The 14,417-nt window shown below is 39.0% G+C and overlaps 1 protein-coding gene across 2 annotated transcripts in view; it reads right to left on the minus strand.

Moving 5' to 3' along the window:
- The window catches only part of NALCN (sodium leak channel, non-selective), a 280,091-nt gene that overhangs the window by 107,422 nt on the left and 158,252 nt on the right, over positions 1-14,417 (minus strand). For both annotated transcript variants that reach the window (XM_059995484.1, XM_059995483.1), the window contains one exon: positions 12,923-13,060. In XM_059995484.1, the coding sequence (XP_059851467.1) occupies positions 12,923-13,060 (138 nt within the window). The remainder of the gene's footprint in view (positions 1-12,922; positions 13,061-14,417) is intronic.

The raw sequence follows: 14,417 nt of genomic DNA on the forward strand, positions 1-14,417 counted from the left end.
ATATATGGTAGAAGTGCAAGTATGTACAAAAAGAAATAATAGAGAAAATGCTAGGAGGAGGTACTTTAGAAATGTTAATGGTGCCTGTCTTTGTGAAAAAAATGGACTCCCCCTCCCTTTTTTTTGTATTTCACTATATTTTCCCAAATTAAAAAAAGGCATATACTTCATTTGGAATGGGTAAATACGGTAAAAGAAAGAAAACGAAAAAGTAGAATTTTAAAAATATTTTAATTTCTAGTCCCTTTTCAACTTTGAATTCTCTAAAGTACCACATTCATTTGATAATCTTTTTCATTCTTAATATATATTCTTCCTTTTAATTTCCCTCTTGGCAAATTATTCCCATTTGTTACTATTAGACTGTTAAGCACAAAGGTAAGAAAATCGAGGCAATTTAGTCATGACTCTTAAGCACCAGAGAGATTATTATACAGAAGTTAACGGCTAGCTGTTTTCCAAGTTTAATGAGCATATAACAAGGGGAAAAAAAAGCCTCAACTACTATGGAGTTTTGACAACGTTTGGCTCAGGACAATTGCCAGCACTCTTCCTGTGAATAGCCACAGCCTTTGGGATCCTGCCAGAACTTAAAGAGGATACAGAATGGTCTAGAACATAGATTTTTTTTCTTTTGTTTAATTCTTTTTAAATTGAAGCATAGTTGATTTACAGTGTTGTGTTAATTTCTGCTGTACAGCAAAGTAATACACACACACACACACATATATATATATATATATATATACTTTTTTATATACTTTCCCATTATGGTTTATTACAGGATATTGAATATAGTTCCATGTATTATAGGAACAACAGAAGGACCTTGTTGTTTATGAATTCTGTATATAATAGTCTGCATCTGCTGACCCCAAACTCCCAATCCATCCCTCCTGCATACCTCCTCCCCCTTGGCAACCACATGTCTATTCTCTATTAGACCACAGATTTTTTACTGATGTCACCACGTCCACCATACTGTGCACATCTGGGCACAGATATATTCAGGCTTACTCTAAACCAGACATTATTCTATACAGGACATTTCATAGTTCACTCCAAGTCTAGCCCTTGTCCTGTGACCTTGAGGTTGACCTTGACGTTATCATCAAAAGTACTCTCAGTACTCCCTTCTCCTGCTTCCTCTCCCAGACTCAGAGTGGCCACCTGAAGGGCTCCGCTGTGAATCTGAGCTGTCTCACACCACTTCTGTCTCTCCTGGGCACTGGAAGCAGCCCTGGCTCTGTGTCCTAACCTAACAGCCTTTCCTATCTCCCCAGGGAAAGGGCCAACACAAATCTAAAAAGAAAAAAATAATTTCCCTGATTAAAAAAGGGAAAGCCACAGTTCCCCTCCCTTTGCTTAGTGCATTTCCTTGAAAACGTATGCTTATAAATTCTGTCCCTTTGAGATGTATACAGATCTTTTTAAAAGCTAAATAAGTCTCATCATTTTACAACCCAGGAAGAGTGCCCTGTCTCCCCTTCTCCATGGGAAGTTGGGACTATAACTTAGCCACCTGGACCCATGTTGCAAAACTACCTATTTATCATGGAGATATGAAAAGTTTTATTTTCCTTCGGGTAAAGGCAATTAGCTATCACAGAGGGCCGTCTCAGTTACCAGGTGAATTTAGGGGGAACTGTATTTAACTAATGATGCCGTCGAGTCTTCTTGCCTAAGGACCACTTGTTTTCATCCTGAGAGAATGGATGTGTTGTGGGGATGTGTATCAAAGGGTGACACGGCTTTCTGTCTCTGCGATCACTTTGCTGGGCTGTCCGTGATGCCCATCACAGTCTGGTTTAGTGCTATTCGATAATAAAACTGTTTTCTTTCTTGTCTACCTTGGTGGAGGTTTTCTGGATTGTCAGGAGATTTTATTTTTAATTATTTTCCCAACACCAGACAGATGGCAGGCTACTTAACCACAGCAAGGTTATGCTATTCGATTAAATTGGACTCTGTCGCTGTGTCAGATACTGCCTGGTCAGGAACATAAATGCGATACTGTGCTCACCGCTACGAAGTTCACAATCGAATTAAGCAGACGTGGGTTGGCAGCCTGGTGCAAAAGAGCAATGGGGTTGGAGACCTTGGCCGGCAAATAGGCTCTGACAGTCACCAGCCGCGTGGCAACCACTAGCCCACTGTGAATTTCAGTGCTCTCATTTGTAAAATACAATGGCTATAATAATAATAGCTTGACAAATTGCAGCTATAGTATTTTTTCATTTAATCCTCCCGCAAGAACCCTGGGGTGTGGTATAGCCTATATGAAAATACACAGACGTAAACTTAGATATGCGACACTAAAACAGTTTTCTTCATATTTTTACATATCAGTTGAATGTAGTCCATAAGCCCTCCATTTGTGTTGATGGCTGAAAACCGAATCTTGCTACATGAATCCAATTTTGTCCTTTAAAACTTAAGTTACATTTGAATAAATGCTCCTTTTCTTTGTAGGTCTGGTTTAAAGTCAAAGATGTGATGGTCATTGGCCTCTGGTCCACTGTGGCCATGTGACTGGTCCTCTGTCCCCCATCAGGGGCAGTGATGGCGCTTATTTAGGGGACGCTGGGCTTTCTCTCTGCTGAATTGGTCACCACCTCAGTTCCTGCAGCTCCTGCTAAGATCTCTGGTTCTCAGTGATACCCCTTGTTTTAGTTTCCTAGGGCTGCTGCAACAAATTGCACTAGCTTTGTGACTTAAAACAACAGAGGGGCATTCTATGACAGTTTTGGAGGCCAGAAGTCCAAACTCGAGCTGTCGGCAGGATCACACTCCCTCCAGAGGCTCTAGGGGAGGATCCTTTCTTGCCTCTTCCAGCATCTCGTGGCCCCAGGCATTGCCTGGCTTGCAGCAGCCTCACTCCACAATCTCTGTCTCTGTCTTTTCCTCATACTCCCTGCATCTTGTCCTCACCCTTCTCTTATAAGGACACTTGTTATTGGACTTGAGACTTAACTGGATAATCCAGATTAATCTCATCTCAAGATCCTTAATTTAATTGCATCTGAAATGACCATCTTCCCAAATAAGGTCACATTCACAAGCCTGGGAGTTAGGACATGGATATACTTTTGTGGAGCACCATTCAATCTCCTCTACTCTCTACCTGGTCTCTAACTTGGGCCCTTGTTCTAGCAGTAGTGTTCATCCTACTCAGTGGCTTTCAACTCTCAAGGAAGTTTGGAAGTTCTGCCATTCCAGGTGGAGGCTAAAGAAGACTGGTTCTTGCTGGGGGGGCGGGAATCTTTCAGACTCTCTCTACCTAGACCTCTCAGGCAGCTACACAGCTCTCTGCGGGCTGCCCCTTGTCTGTGTCGGCCCCTAGCAAGGCTCTCTCCCCATCAAGTTCAGACAAGAAGTGGTTGCAGGTCTTGGTTGTCAACACACCAACGATGGTGTGACGTGCCACCATTGTCGAAATGCACCGCCTCCCTGTCTCTCTCTGGGCCCTTCTGCCTCCCTCATGCTTCATCCCCAGAAAACGTTCTTATTTCCCCTCAGAAAGCAGGGATGTGAAGGAACATGGGAGCAGGGGCTTGGAGCGGGGGCACACGTGTGTGAAGACTGACAACCAGAAACTAAACTCAACCAGGGTATCCCAGGTTCGGTCCTGTGCCACCTGAGCACTCCGACTTCTCAGAGCTGAGCTGGGCCGATGTGTCTGGGTGCCTCTTCTGAACGCTGCTCATCTAAGATCATGAGGGGCTGGTCATGAGTCCAGCCAGGTGCTACCAGGATAGCAAGATACCAAGGAGAAGGAGGTTTCTGGCAGGAAGGGAATTGTGAGAAAGTCTTTCCAGGTGGCATGAGGGAAGACAGGGCCTTGGGAGTATGGGGCTAACTAGGGACCTGGTGAGCAGGTGAGTATGGCCAGAGCATGGATGCCTGGAAGGAGGCTGGGGGAGCCTGAGAGGTAGGCCTGGGGGCTGGCAGTTTGCCCAAATGCCACCAAGGGAGGTCGGGAGGTGTGAGAGGGAGGTTGCAATAATCACAGAATGATGGCGTTCTTTTCTTCTCTGGTAAAATTTTCCTTTCAGATGTTCTGGTTTTTTATGCAGGTAATGCAGTTATTTTAAGCTGGCTCATTGAAATAGTAACGGGATCCTGTTAAGTGCAGTTTGACAAAAGTTATTAAATATGTAATGTTTTGTTACCTTAATTTAAAAAACAGTACATTTTATACCTCCTTTTTGGAGGAAAGAGGAAAAAGCTACCCTCAGGGCAGAAGGACAGAGAAATAGATGGGGGATTCTAGCTGCACATTCTCTTTTTCATGGAGATAAGAGTTTGATTTTCATGGTAGAGAGAAGGCAAGACTCAAAAAGGAAACACTTTGGCTTTGCTGAAGGGGCTTTGCAGGTAGAAAGCCCCTCGCTAACAGCGTTGAGACAAGCTCTTGGGGAGGGTTTTGGTAACAAATTTAAGCACAATATATGGGAAAGTTTAAAGTTTGCTTTAAACTTCATTAAACCTAGGTTCATTCACTATCTGAATGTTCAGCCTTTCCTGCTTAGTTAACATGAAGACGTGATGGCAAAAACAGAAACCGTATTTAAAAATGTGTGTGGAGTTCGAGTTTCCTTGAAACTGTGTGTGGACACGGACGTTTATGGATCCTTGTCACCGTGTTCCTGACGAGTAGGGCCCTGTGCTAAAGTGAGGACCTGGCACTTGGGGTCTGGCTTTGATGTTTCTCTGGAGTGGAAATAGAAGATGCCGGGGAGGCTAGGTCTGCAGCTGATTGCCAGGAGGTGAGAATTACTTTGTAGTTTTTTTCTCAGACTCTAATAAGTTGGCAATAACCACCGTGACAAAGAAACAGAAGTGAAGGGAGGGTGGCAGCTTGGTTTCCATCATATTTAATTTACACTGTCAATGAGACATTATTTTCCTACAAACCAGTGCTGTGCGGACTTGGACTTGAGCTCGCAGGCTGACTTGGGTGTCAGCCATTTCTCCCCCCATCCCCCATATTAATGGGAGTGGGGGACAGATCCTAATTCTGAAAGCAAGAACTATTCCTCAATCCTCTCAGTGTTGCTTTTTGTTGTTGCTGTTGTTTGTTCTGTTTTTATAGAAAGCTGAGGTAATGCTCGTTAACCTGAACCCATTACGTTGACGTCTGAGTCTTATTTTCAGCCAATGTCTGCCTACTACCAGTACCATCCGTACTGCGCCAAAAGGCTTTTCATAGCCATTAAATGAGGTTCACAGTTTTATATTAAATGCTACTGATATAACAAAAGGATTTTTACAGGGATTTGTCACATTGAATCACAAGAGCTTCATCATTTGCATGAAACCCTTTTACCTTTATGCTTTGCTGGTTCTAAATTACACAGTCAACCCGTTGTGTGCATTGTTTATCTTTCATAATTTATATAATATTTAAATTTATAATGGGGCATGGAATTCTAAATCACTATTTTTTCGTAAAGATGTAATTTCAGGGGAAAAATGGCTAATGATATATCCTTTCATTTCCTCTTGAGCTTTGTTAAATAAAGCACACATATACTCTCAACACAGCGGTATTTAGTATGCGCAATGCTTTAAAACAAGAAATTCATATTTATATTTTCATGCACTGGCTACTTGCCACTTTTAACAGATCTATAACACTGCATTATATTAATATGCAACACACGTATTTGCTCTATCATGCAATATACAATGGATGTAATACATCCACTTCCTTATTTTGTGATCAATATTGATACATCATGAATCACTGATTTCAATGTAAAAGTCGAGAATAGCTATTAAGATAGTCCAGGTATCTAATTCTTTATTTTTCTCAGATTACAACACCCATTCTCAAGATATTTTTGGCATTGACAATGCATTTGGTGTGGAAAATCAGATCTCTGCAAGCCTGGCAAGTCTCCTTCCTAGAATTTTTATGAATGGGGTAGCTACTGCTTGGTGGGGTGCTGACCTTCCAGCTTAGTGGGTTTCAAAACCAATGTCTCCAGGTTCAATATGGCTCCCGCCGCATGTGGTAGGAGGCGTTCAGCCATTGTGATTCCTCACGACCTCTCTTCTCCTCTAACTTCTCCTCTCACTCCTGAAAAAGCCAGGTTCACCTGAGCTAACGTATTTGCTATGTTTAAGTTTGATATCTTTAACCACAGATAATTAACTTGGTTTTCTTCCATTTAACCATAATGCATTTCAATGAAATTCAATAAATGACTGAAGCAGTGTGTTCCCCAGCATCATTATTTCCTCCAATTTTGTTGTGACACAACCCCTCTGTGCAACACACAAGGGTTCTCATTCTGTCTACTGAAGGGAGAGGCTAGGTTAGCATGATTCAGGCTGCTGAAAGTTATGGTGTATTTTCTCAAGAGGGTGGCTTTACCATCTTAGAATGGGTCTTCTTGATTGAGAATTTCTATCTCTGTAGCTTCCAATCCTGTTGTGCATTCTTTCCAACTCTGCATATAGTCCTGCACCCACCCTATCCACCTTTCCTTTTTCATTTCCATTTCTCTTCTAAAGTTTCCTCTTATTATTTTCTTTTCCTTTTTATATAGCTTAAAGATAGCCCTTTAACTGAAATGTCACCTTTAATCTTATTTCTTTCTCTACTGTGAACTTTATTAATAATTTCTATTTTTAACATTATTTTCAAGGATACAGTAGAAGCACAGCAGGAATCTGGTCAATACCTCATCATCTTGTGGTTTTCTTTTCCTTTTTACCATTTATAATCACACTCTCCTAAGCTGTCTTGCAGGCTGTAGTTAGAAACAATTTCATTTTTCATATAGGTCAACAAAAAGTCAAGTGTAATCAGAGCAATGTAAAATGGGAAATGCTCACCACTGATGCACTTTTAAATGAATTCTATAAAATCAAGTTACTTAATTTACATTCTGGAATGCCCATTTTTGTCAGCAAAATACGACTATTTTCTGAAAGCTGCTGCTACAGAAGCAAAATCAAGAGATTGCTGTGTTAATGTAAGCACTTCAAAGGTAACAAAAAGACTATACACAATGAATGCTTAATTACATTTTCTCTCAGTATTCCCATCACAGGGCTTTCCTTTGAAACAATAATAAAGGGGAAAACACTGAAAGAAAAAAAAGAGTCTTTCAACTGCTTGTCTTTATCGTTCTTATCCCCAAATCATTGGCAAAAGTGGGGGAAAAGATAGATTTCATAAGCATTTGGCAAAACTGCAATCAGTCAGGACAGAAATACAGAATATACACCTGGCGAATGAGAGAGACATTTTACAGGAACAGTAGATAATGGCTATAAATATGCATTTGCTATACACTTAAGCCTGATTTTCACTGTGGGCTGACAAACTGGTGGCCCCAGGGGGCGATGGAATGGCCTGCTGTTTCTTATTCCAGAACAAACTGCAGCCGAGCATTTCTTGTTTTTTCTGCTTGGCACATGCCTGTTTGTCCCTGAGAAGACTAAATCAGGAGCTCCCCAGGCTGTGTGGCACCACCGGCCTGCGTGGGTAAAAATCAAATCAGAGCTTGTATATTTAAGTGGACTTTTAAAAATTTTTTCCAATTTGGGTTAAAATCTTTTGTAGTATTTTACAAAAAAATTAAAAACTCATACATTTAACAAAAATGCTCTTTTAAAGCTAAATCCAAGCCTAAAGACAGACTTATGGAATAGAGATTTTAACTTCTAAATGTTCAGTTTTGAAGGTTATGCGATGCATATGTAACACAGGCTTATCACCTTCACACACATTTGTATGTTGGTCCACAAACCATCTCCAGCTGTTTTCCTGCCAATATTTTAAGAATTTCAGATCAGGTTGACCTGGAATGATTGGGAAGCAAATGTTTATCATGTGCATCGATCACACTGCAAGCAACAGCATGCCCTCGTGCCTCTTATCACTTGTATCATTAGGTCTTGAATCACAGCTTTTATCTGTGTGTTTGTGTTTACCAGTCCAACTTCTGTACTAGTTTAGGCTCAGAGAGGACAGAGATTAAGCCCTTTCCCACTATGGCCTTATACATAGGTTAGTACTTATACAGAGTAGTTGAGACTCAGTAAAACTGTGCTGAATCGAATTAGGCTAACTTGATAGAGTTCATGATAGTGACTGACAGTCTGAGGACATACAGGATAATAAAGCAATTGTCGATAATGTTTAAGCAAAATCTCCAGTGACCTGGGGAAGTGACTTCAGTCCCTAGACTTTTTGGGTAGTACAGAAGTAACACTTGCAGTTTTGAAAATTTAGTTATAGTGTTTTCTTTCACTGAATTAATTACTTCTCATTTAAAAAAATTATTTATAAATTAGGAAATCTGAATTGACCTCTTTGCTTTGTAGATGAAACCAACTACACATCTCAAAGTTTTAAAAATGTCACATAAATCTGGATGAGAAAAATTGATTTGTTTTGTTTAAGTAATGCATCTCATCCAACTTATACTATATATAAACAGTAAGTTGAGACGGGTTAAAGATCTAAAGATGAAAGGCAAAAATTTAAAATAATTATAAGAAGATAGGGGAGAATATTTTTATTACTTCAGGGTGGGAAAGAATTTCTTAAACATGAGTCCAAATTAAATGTTGACCATAAGTGAAAAACTGATAGTTCTGGCCACATCAAAATATAATGTCAAAAGCCATCACAGACAAATTGGAATAATAAAATATTACCTGAGAGAGGATATTTGCGACATATATAGTAGTTAATGGATAATATCCAGAATCTATGTAGCACTACAACAACGAATTTAAGAAAGACAAACTAGCTTTTAGGAAAAGAGAGAAAGCACACGATTGGGTGAGTCACAAAGAAGACAGCCAATAAGCATACTAAGAGGTGCTCCCTTATTAATAACCATGGAAACCCCCAAAACGCAAGTTAAGGCAAAGAGATATCACCATTCAACTCACAAGACTGTCAAAATCTTAAAAGTCTAACAATATCCAGTATACATGAGAATGTAAGAACACAGGAATTCTCAACCACTGCATGTGGGACTGTAAATTAGTGCAGTTTGCCTGTAGAACGGGGGTCTGCAAATTAAAGTTCCAGATAGCAAATATGTTAGGCTTTGAGGGCCAAGAGGCAACACTGAGGATATTGTGTATGGACCTACACAACCATTTAAAATGCACAAACTGGGCTTCCCTGGTGGCGCAGCGGTTAAGAATCTGCCTGCCACTGCAGGGGACACGGGTTCGAGCCCTGGTCTGGGAAGATCCCACATGCCGCGGAGCAACTGAGCCCATGTGCCACAACTGCTGAGCCCGCGCTCTGCAGTTACTGAAGCCCCCGTGCCTAGAGCCTGTGCTCTGCAACGAGAAGCCACTGCAATGAAGACCCAACACAGCCAAAAATAAATAAAAATAAATTAAGAAAAATAAAATGCACAAACCATTCTTAGCTCACAAGCTGTAGAAGTAAAGCCTGTGGACCAGGTTTGGTGTGTGGGTTTGCAGACCTGTGCAATGGAGCCATTTGGGCAGCATCCAGGACCCTGGATTCTATTGATACTTTCTGGCATATACCCCAAAGAAACTCACACAACTGGACACAAAGTACGAACATATTAGTTGCAACAGTATAAGAGCAAAACATTGGAAAACAACCTAAATATCTACCAGGAAGGGAACTGAGAAGCAAACATGGCATATTCAGCCCATGGACTACTATATGACTCTATATACTGATGACTGAATTAGCTCTATGTGTAGTAAGATGAAAAGATTTCAAAAACAATACTTGGTCAAAAACTCAACTGAGAACACATGTAGAGTTTGATACTATTTACTCTGAAAATTGCTACTCCTAATGATTTGTAAGGAGGGAAACACATGATGAAAGGTAAGTTGGCCTCAGCATGGAGTAGGGTCATAACAGCAAGAGAAGTGTGCACACCAGGCATCTCCCATCTCCCCCAAGGATGACCATCAGTGCACTGGAGCAGTACTCTCAAGCTGAAAAATAATACTGATCTTAAAAGCTAAGGGTATAAAATGTCTGTAGATGATAACCTTAAATTAAAAACATTCTATATTTTTAATGGATACATATATGTGTGGGAAACTACTGTAATCCATTGATTTTTAAGGTGCACATTTATCTTCACACTTTAACAATCTGAAATTGGGATGCACCTTACAATCTATGTATAGTTTAACTGTTGTTTTTTTTGTTAATGTTACACAAAATATGAGTCTTTTCAGAGTTGATAGTATGCTAAATTTAGTAAAATATGATTTAAAAACTGGAAGACAGATTCGTATCCAATTCATCATAGTCATTGTCTGGGAGAAGGGGCGTGGGGAAAGATGAAAAGAGAGACGGACTTGGACATAAATGATACTTTAAACTGATCAATAATACTTTACTTCTATAAATTAAAAACATCTGAAATAACAATAACATTTTAGCATTTATTAATATATAGCTTGAAATGCTCATACTATCTTATTTAAACTTGAAGGAACTCAGTGTTGGTGAGAGTTACGACCATCCTCTTACACCATGGCTAAAACATCCTCAAAAATACAAGTTCACCTCATATGTACATGGCAACCTTGGAAACTAGGTGTGTTGGGCCTTATTATTCTCACTTTCAGATATAACACAACACAGAGATCAGAGAAGTTGTCTGATTCTCCCAAAGTCACATCTAGTGACCAGCAGAGAGAGATCCTGAATCCAGGTTTTTGGACTTCAAGTCTGTAGTCTTGTACTCCACCATATTTACCAGACTGCCCTCATTGACATGTAGACTTTTCAATTCTCAATTGCTTTACAGATTTGAAAAAATTATGATCAAAAGAACGATTTCAATTGTCAGTTTTAGAACTACTTTTTGAAAACCACAATGAAAAAAATTACTGTACAATGAGTGTTTCGGGCAGACACTTAAATCAGTAGAATGAAGGTGTGTAATTAGATATGGGTTTTCAAGCTGTGCTCTGTAGATTCCTAAAGGCTCAAGTGAATCTCAGCAGTCCTTGCAAGTGCTTCAGTGTTCCAAAATCAATGCCATGTTTTTGGCCCAATAAGGAAAATTTAGAATGCCCAAGAAGTCTATTACCAGATTTAATACTTTATTTCATTATATTAGTGATCCCTGTAGAAATCCACTTGAAAAAAAATTACTTTGCTAAATAATTTACTAGGCTAGATCATTTTTCTTCCTGCTTACATATTGTGTTAGTCTCTGACTTAAGAATCAAATCTTTAAGTGTGAAAAATCTGCAGTGAGGAGAGCAGAAGATTATATTGTTTTAACAGAACAACAATCAGACAGATTATTCCCATACGTAGATGATTTCAACCATCTATCCTGCATTTAACCCATGATCAATAGTCTCCAACTTAAACACATAGTATGTGCTTAATAAACATTAGTTGAGTTCATGAATGAATGAATGAATAAATGAATGACACAGATTAGAGGTCCTGTCAGGGAGGATGCAAAGACCTTAGGGCCAAGTGCCTGCCAACACCAGTGCAGCCAGATTCGTCTTTAGAAGCCAGACCTCCATTCCCACTGCTCAGTGTTCTTTCCTTTTGTGAATATTTTAAAAGTCACCCCATGTAAAAAATGCCAAAACTATTTCTACGTGATTCTACTATTTGAGCCCAGGACCTTCCGCCACATAACAATGTATCCTCATACACCTTTTGATGGACGTGTTATCGTTTTGAAGGTCTCTGCCTATAGCAAATGCGACCTCTAGTTTAATGCATGTAGTTTCTCCAGCATTTATTTGATTCATAGACATTTAGATTTGGAAGGGACCTTAGAGGCTGTATGTAATTTATCTTAGTGACTTGGGCAGAGGTTTGATTTGCTGCAGACATTTTCAGTGACAATGACAAGCTTCAGAATCTAGGGAAGCAGCAACAAATAGTTGCAAGACCCCAGGCTTTGAGACCAGGCAGACTTGGGAAAGTTCTGGCTCTAACATTTACACTCTTTGTGACACTGGGCAAATTAACTCCTCAGTTTCATCATCTGTAATGTGGGAATGTGACCTAACTTTGTTGTTCCAGATATTAGGAATAAAATTGTAAAGAATTTTGCCACCCAATAAAGAGTAGCAGTTGTTTTTATTTCCTGTGTTCCTGATGAAGGGTAACATTCTGGGTCCTTACCTTGGAACTCTTAGCATAATATTAGAGATTAAATTTGGTTCTTAAATATGTACAAATTTATTATACGGAGATGTACATCTGTCATTAGAAAGACCTAAGGATTACATCCCTTAGTATGTCATAGGCCATATTTCATAACTTTTTCCTTTCTTTTTAATAGAAATACATCGAAGAGGAAAGTCTGTGTGACAGAGGAAAATTTTTCCTGGATTTTGGTATTCGGTTTTTATCACGCTTTTTACAATATTTGCAGCCATGTGTTTTATTTTTCCCCATGTGTTTCTTTTAGTCATACAAAGTGTAGTAACACTGAGCTAGTTTCTAATTAACTGACTGCACCCTGAGGTCTCCAGCTTCTGTTTTCAGTTTCATTACATCTGTGAAGAGGATGCAGTGAAAGTGAAGAGAGTGTCTCTCTATGATAAAAAAAAATAATAATGTAGTTCTGGTTTGATCCTTAGATCACTGAGGGTGTGAATGCTTAGAGATGGATAAGTCAGTACATGGATGTGGGATTTCCATTTTGTTTTATCTTGTTTTCCCTCATGTAAACCACTTGACCTTGATGGAGACAACTTCTTACTTAGATCTGAAATCTAGTTCCTCAAGTAGTTCTTTGGCTCATATACATTTAGAATGGAAGGGACCTCATCCAATGGGACTACTCTACCTTGGTTCTTTGGTTCTGATTCTGAAATTGACAATAGGCCAAAAATCTGTTGATGTTCATCCCATTATGAATTGTAAGACATAATTGAAAAGAAATGCTAAACTCACCAGAGTGGCGAAGAGGTGATACAGAATGAAATAGATGGCGACCACTGGTGCCCACATGTGTCCCACAGCATTTAGCGTTTGGTCCATGACGTCAACCCATCCTTCCTGGGTAAGGATCTGGAACATGGACATAAATGCCTACAGAGGAAAAGAATGGAAGTATTAAACACTAGCCTTGGGCTTCCATGCAACTTAGAATTAGTATATGGTGTTGAGGACTTTGATTTCAATATTATTGATTCAGCAGGGAAAAAACAGGCCTTCATTCAACAGATAGGAAAGGGCTAAGAACAAAGATTCTAAAAGCCTGATATCTAGCTATTCAATGTGGAAAGCTAAAATAATTACTCTGAATTAAAATTAGCTTTGTTGGTGGTAAATACTGCTGATCAAATCAGAACAAAATTCAGGAACCTTTGCTTATTGCCTTTCTTGTTTTTCCCTTTTAGCAAGCTAACTATTTAACATTTCCAACGGATTGCTGTATTTTTTTTTTTTGCTGTTAAGCACAACTTATTTTTATAGTGAATTACAGTTGTCTAAAGGCAAATGAGAATAATAACATTAATTTTACTTTTATAGTATCCATCTATCAAATTATTTCAGTTATATTAAAAACATGAGACTCTTTAAAAAAGAAATTTTTCTAAATGATATAGCCATGCTAAGCAACTTAATAAAGATGATCACATTTTTCATGATTTTAAAAAAAAATTTTCAAGACAGAGTCAAGACCATGGAAGAAACCCCAAGATCAAAAATAAAATAAAATAATTAAAACTAGAGCATTCCAACAAAAGCCAGCCTAGCTAAAAGACTCATTCTCTCTCTGCAAAGATCTTTGGTTAGTTTCATTCCTACATGTTTTTCTCATTAAATATATATATCCATCATTGACTCATGTATCTTGTACACATCAGTGGTCAATAAATGTTTCTTAATGAGAACCTATGATGATGTTGGGGAAAGTTGACAATTGGAATCTAGTGACTCTAAAAAAATCTTTACAGACTTTAGTAAAATGGAAAACATAAATTGAATTCTCAGGTATTGGGATTCCAAGAAATAAGGTCCAGGCTAATACAAAGATGGACTGAGCCCAAGATAAAAGCTCTGTTACACTGATAGTATCTTAGAGGCAAAATGGACCCTAAAGATAACCTACCCTGACTCATTCTTTTTGAAGATAAGGAAAAAGAGGCTTAAAGATGGATGATTATCCCAAAGTCACTCTATTAATTTGTGGCACTAACAGAAGTAGCACCAGGCATTATGATTCCAAAGCAAGTACTTTTCCAAGTATTGCTTCCTGTGTTCAGTGAAGTCTGGAATCTACTACTTCCCAGGCCTCATTGCGCAGTAAGCTCTCTTAGCAGTTTTCTTTACTAGGGATAAGTAAATTAACTTTTTTTTTACAAGTGCGACGTTCAATGCTCAGCACATAATAGGCCTGTTTGAACAAAGGAACAATGCATTGATAAATGAATCTTGAGTT

This window comes from Delphinus delphis, chromosome 18, assembly GCF_949987515.2.
Source record: "Delphinus delphis chromosome 18, mDelDel1.2, whole genome shotgun sequence".
NCBI lineage: Eukaryota > Metazoa > Chordata > Mammalia > Artiodactyla > Delphinidae > Delphinus > Delphinus delphis.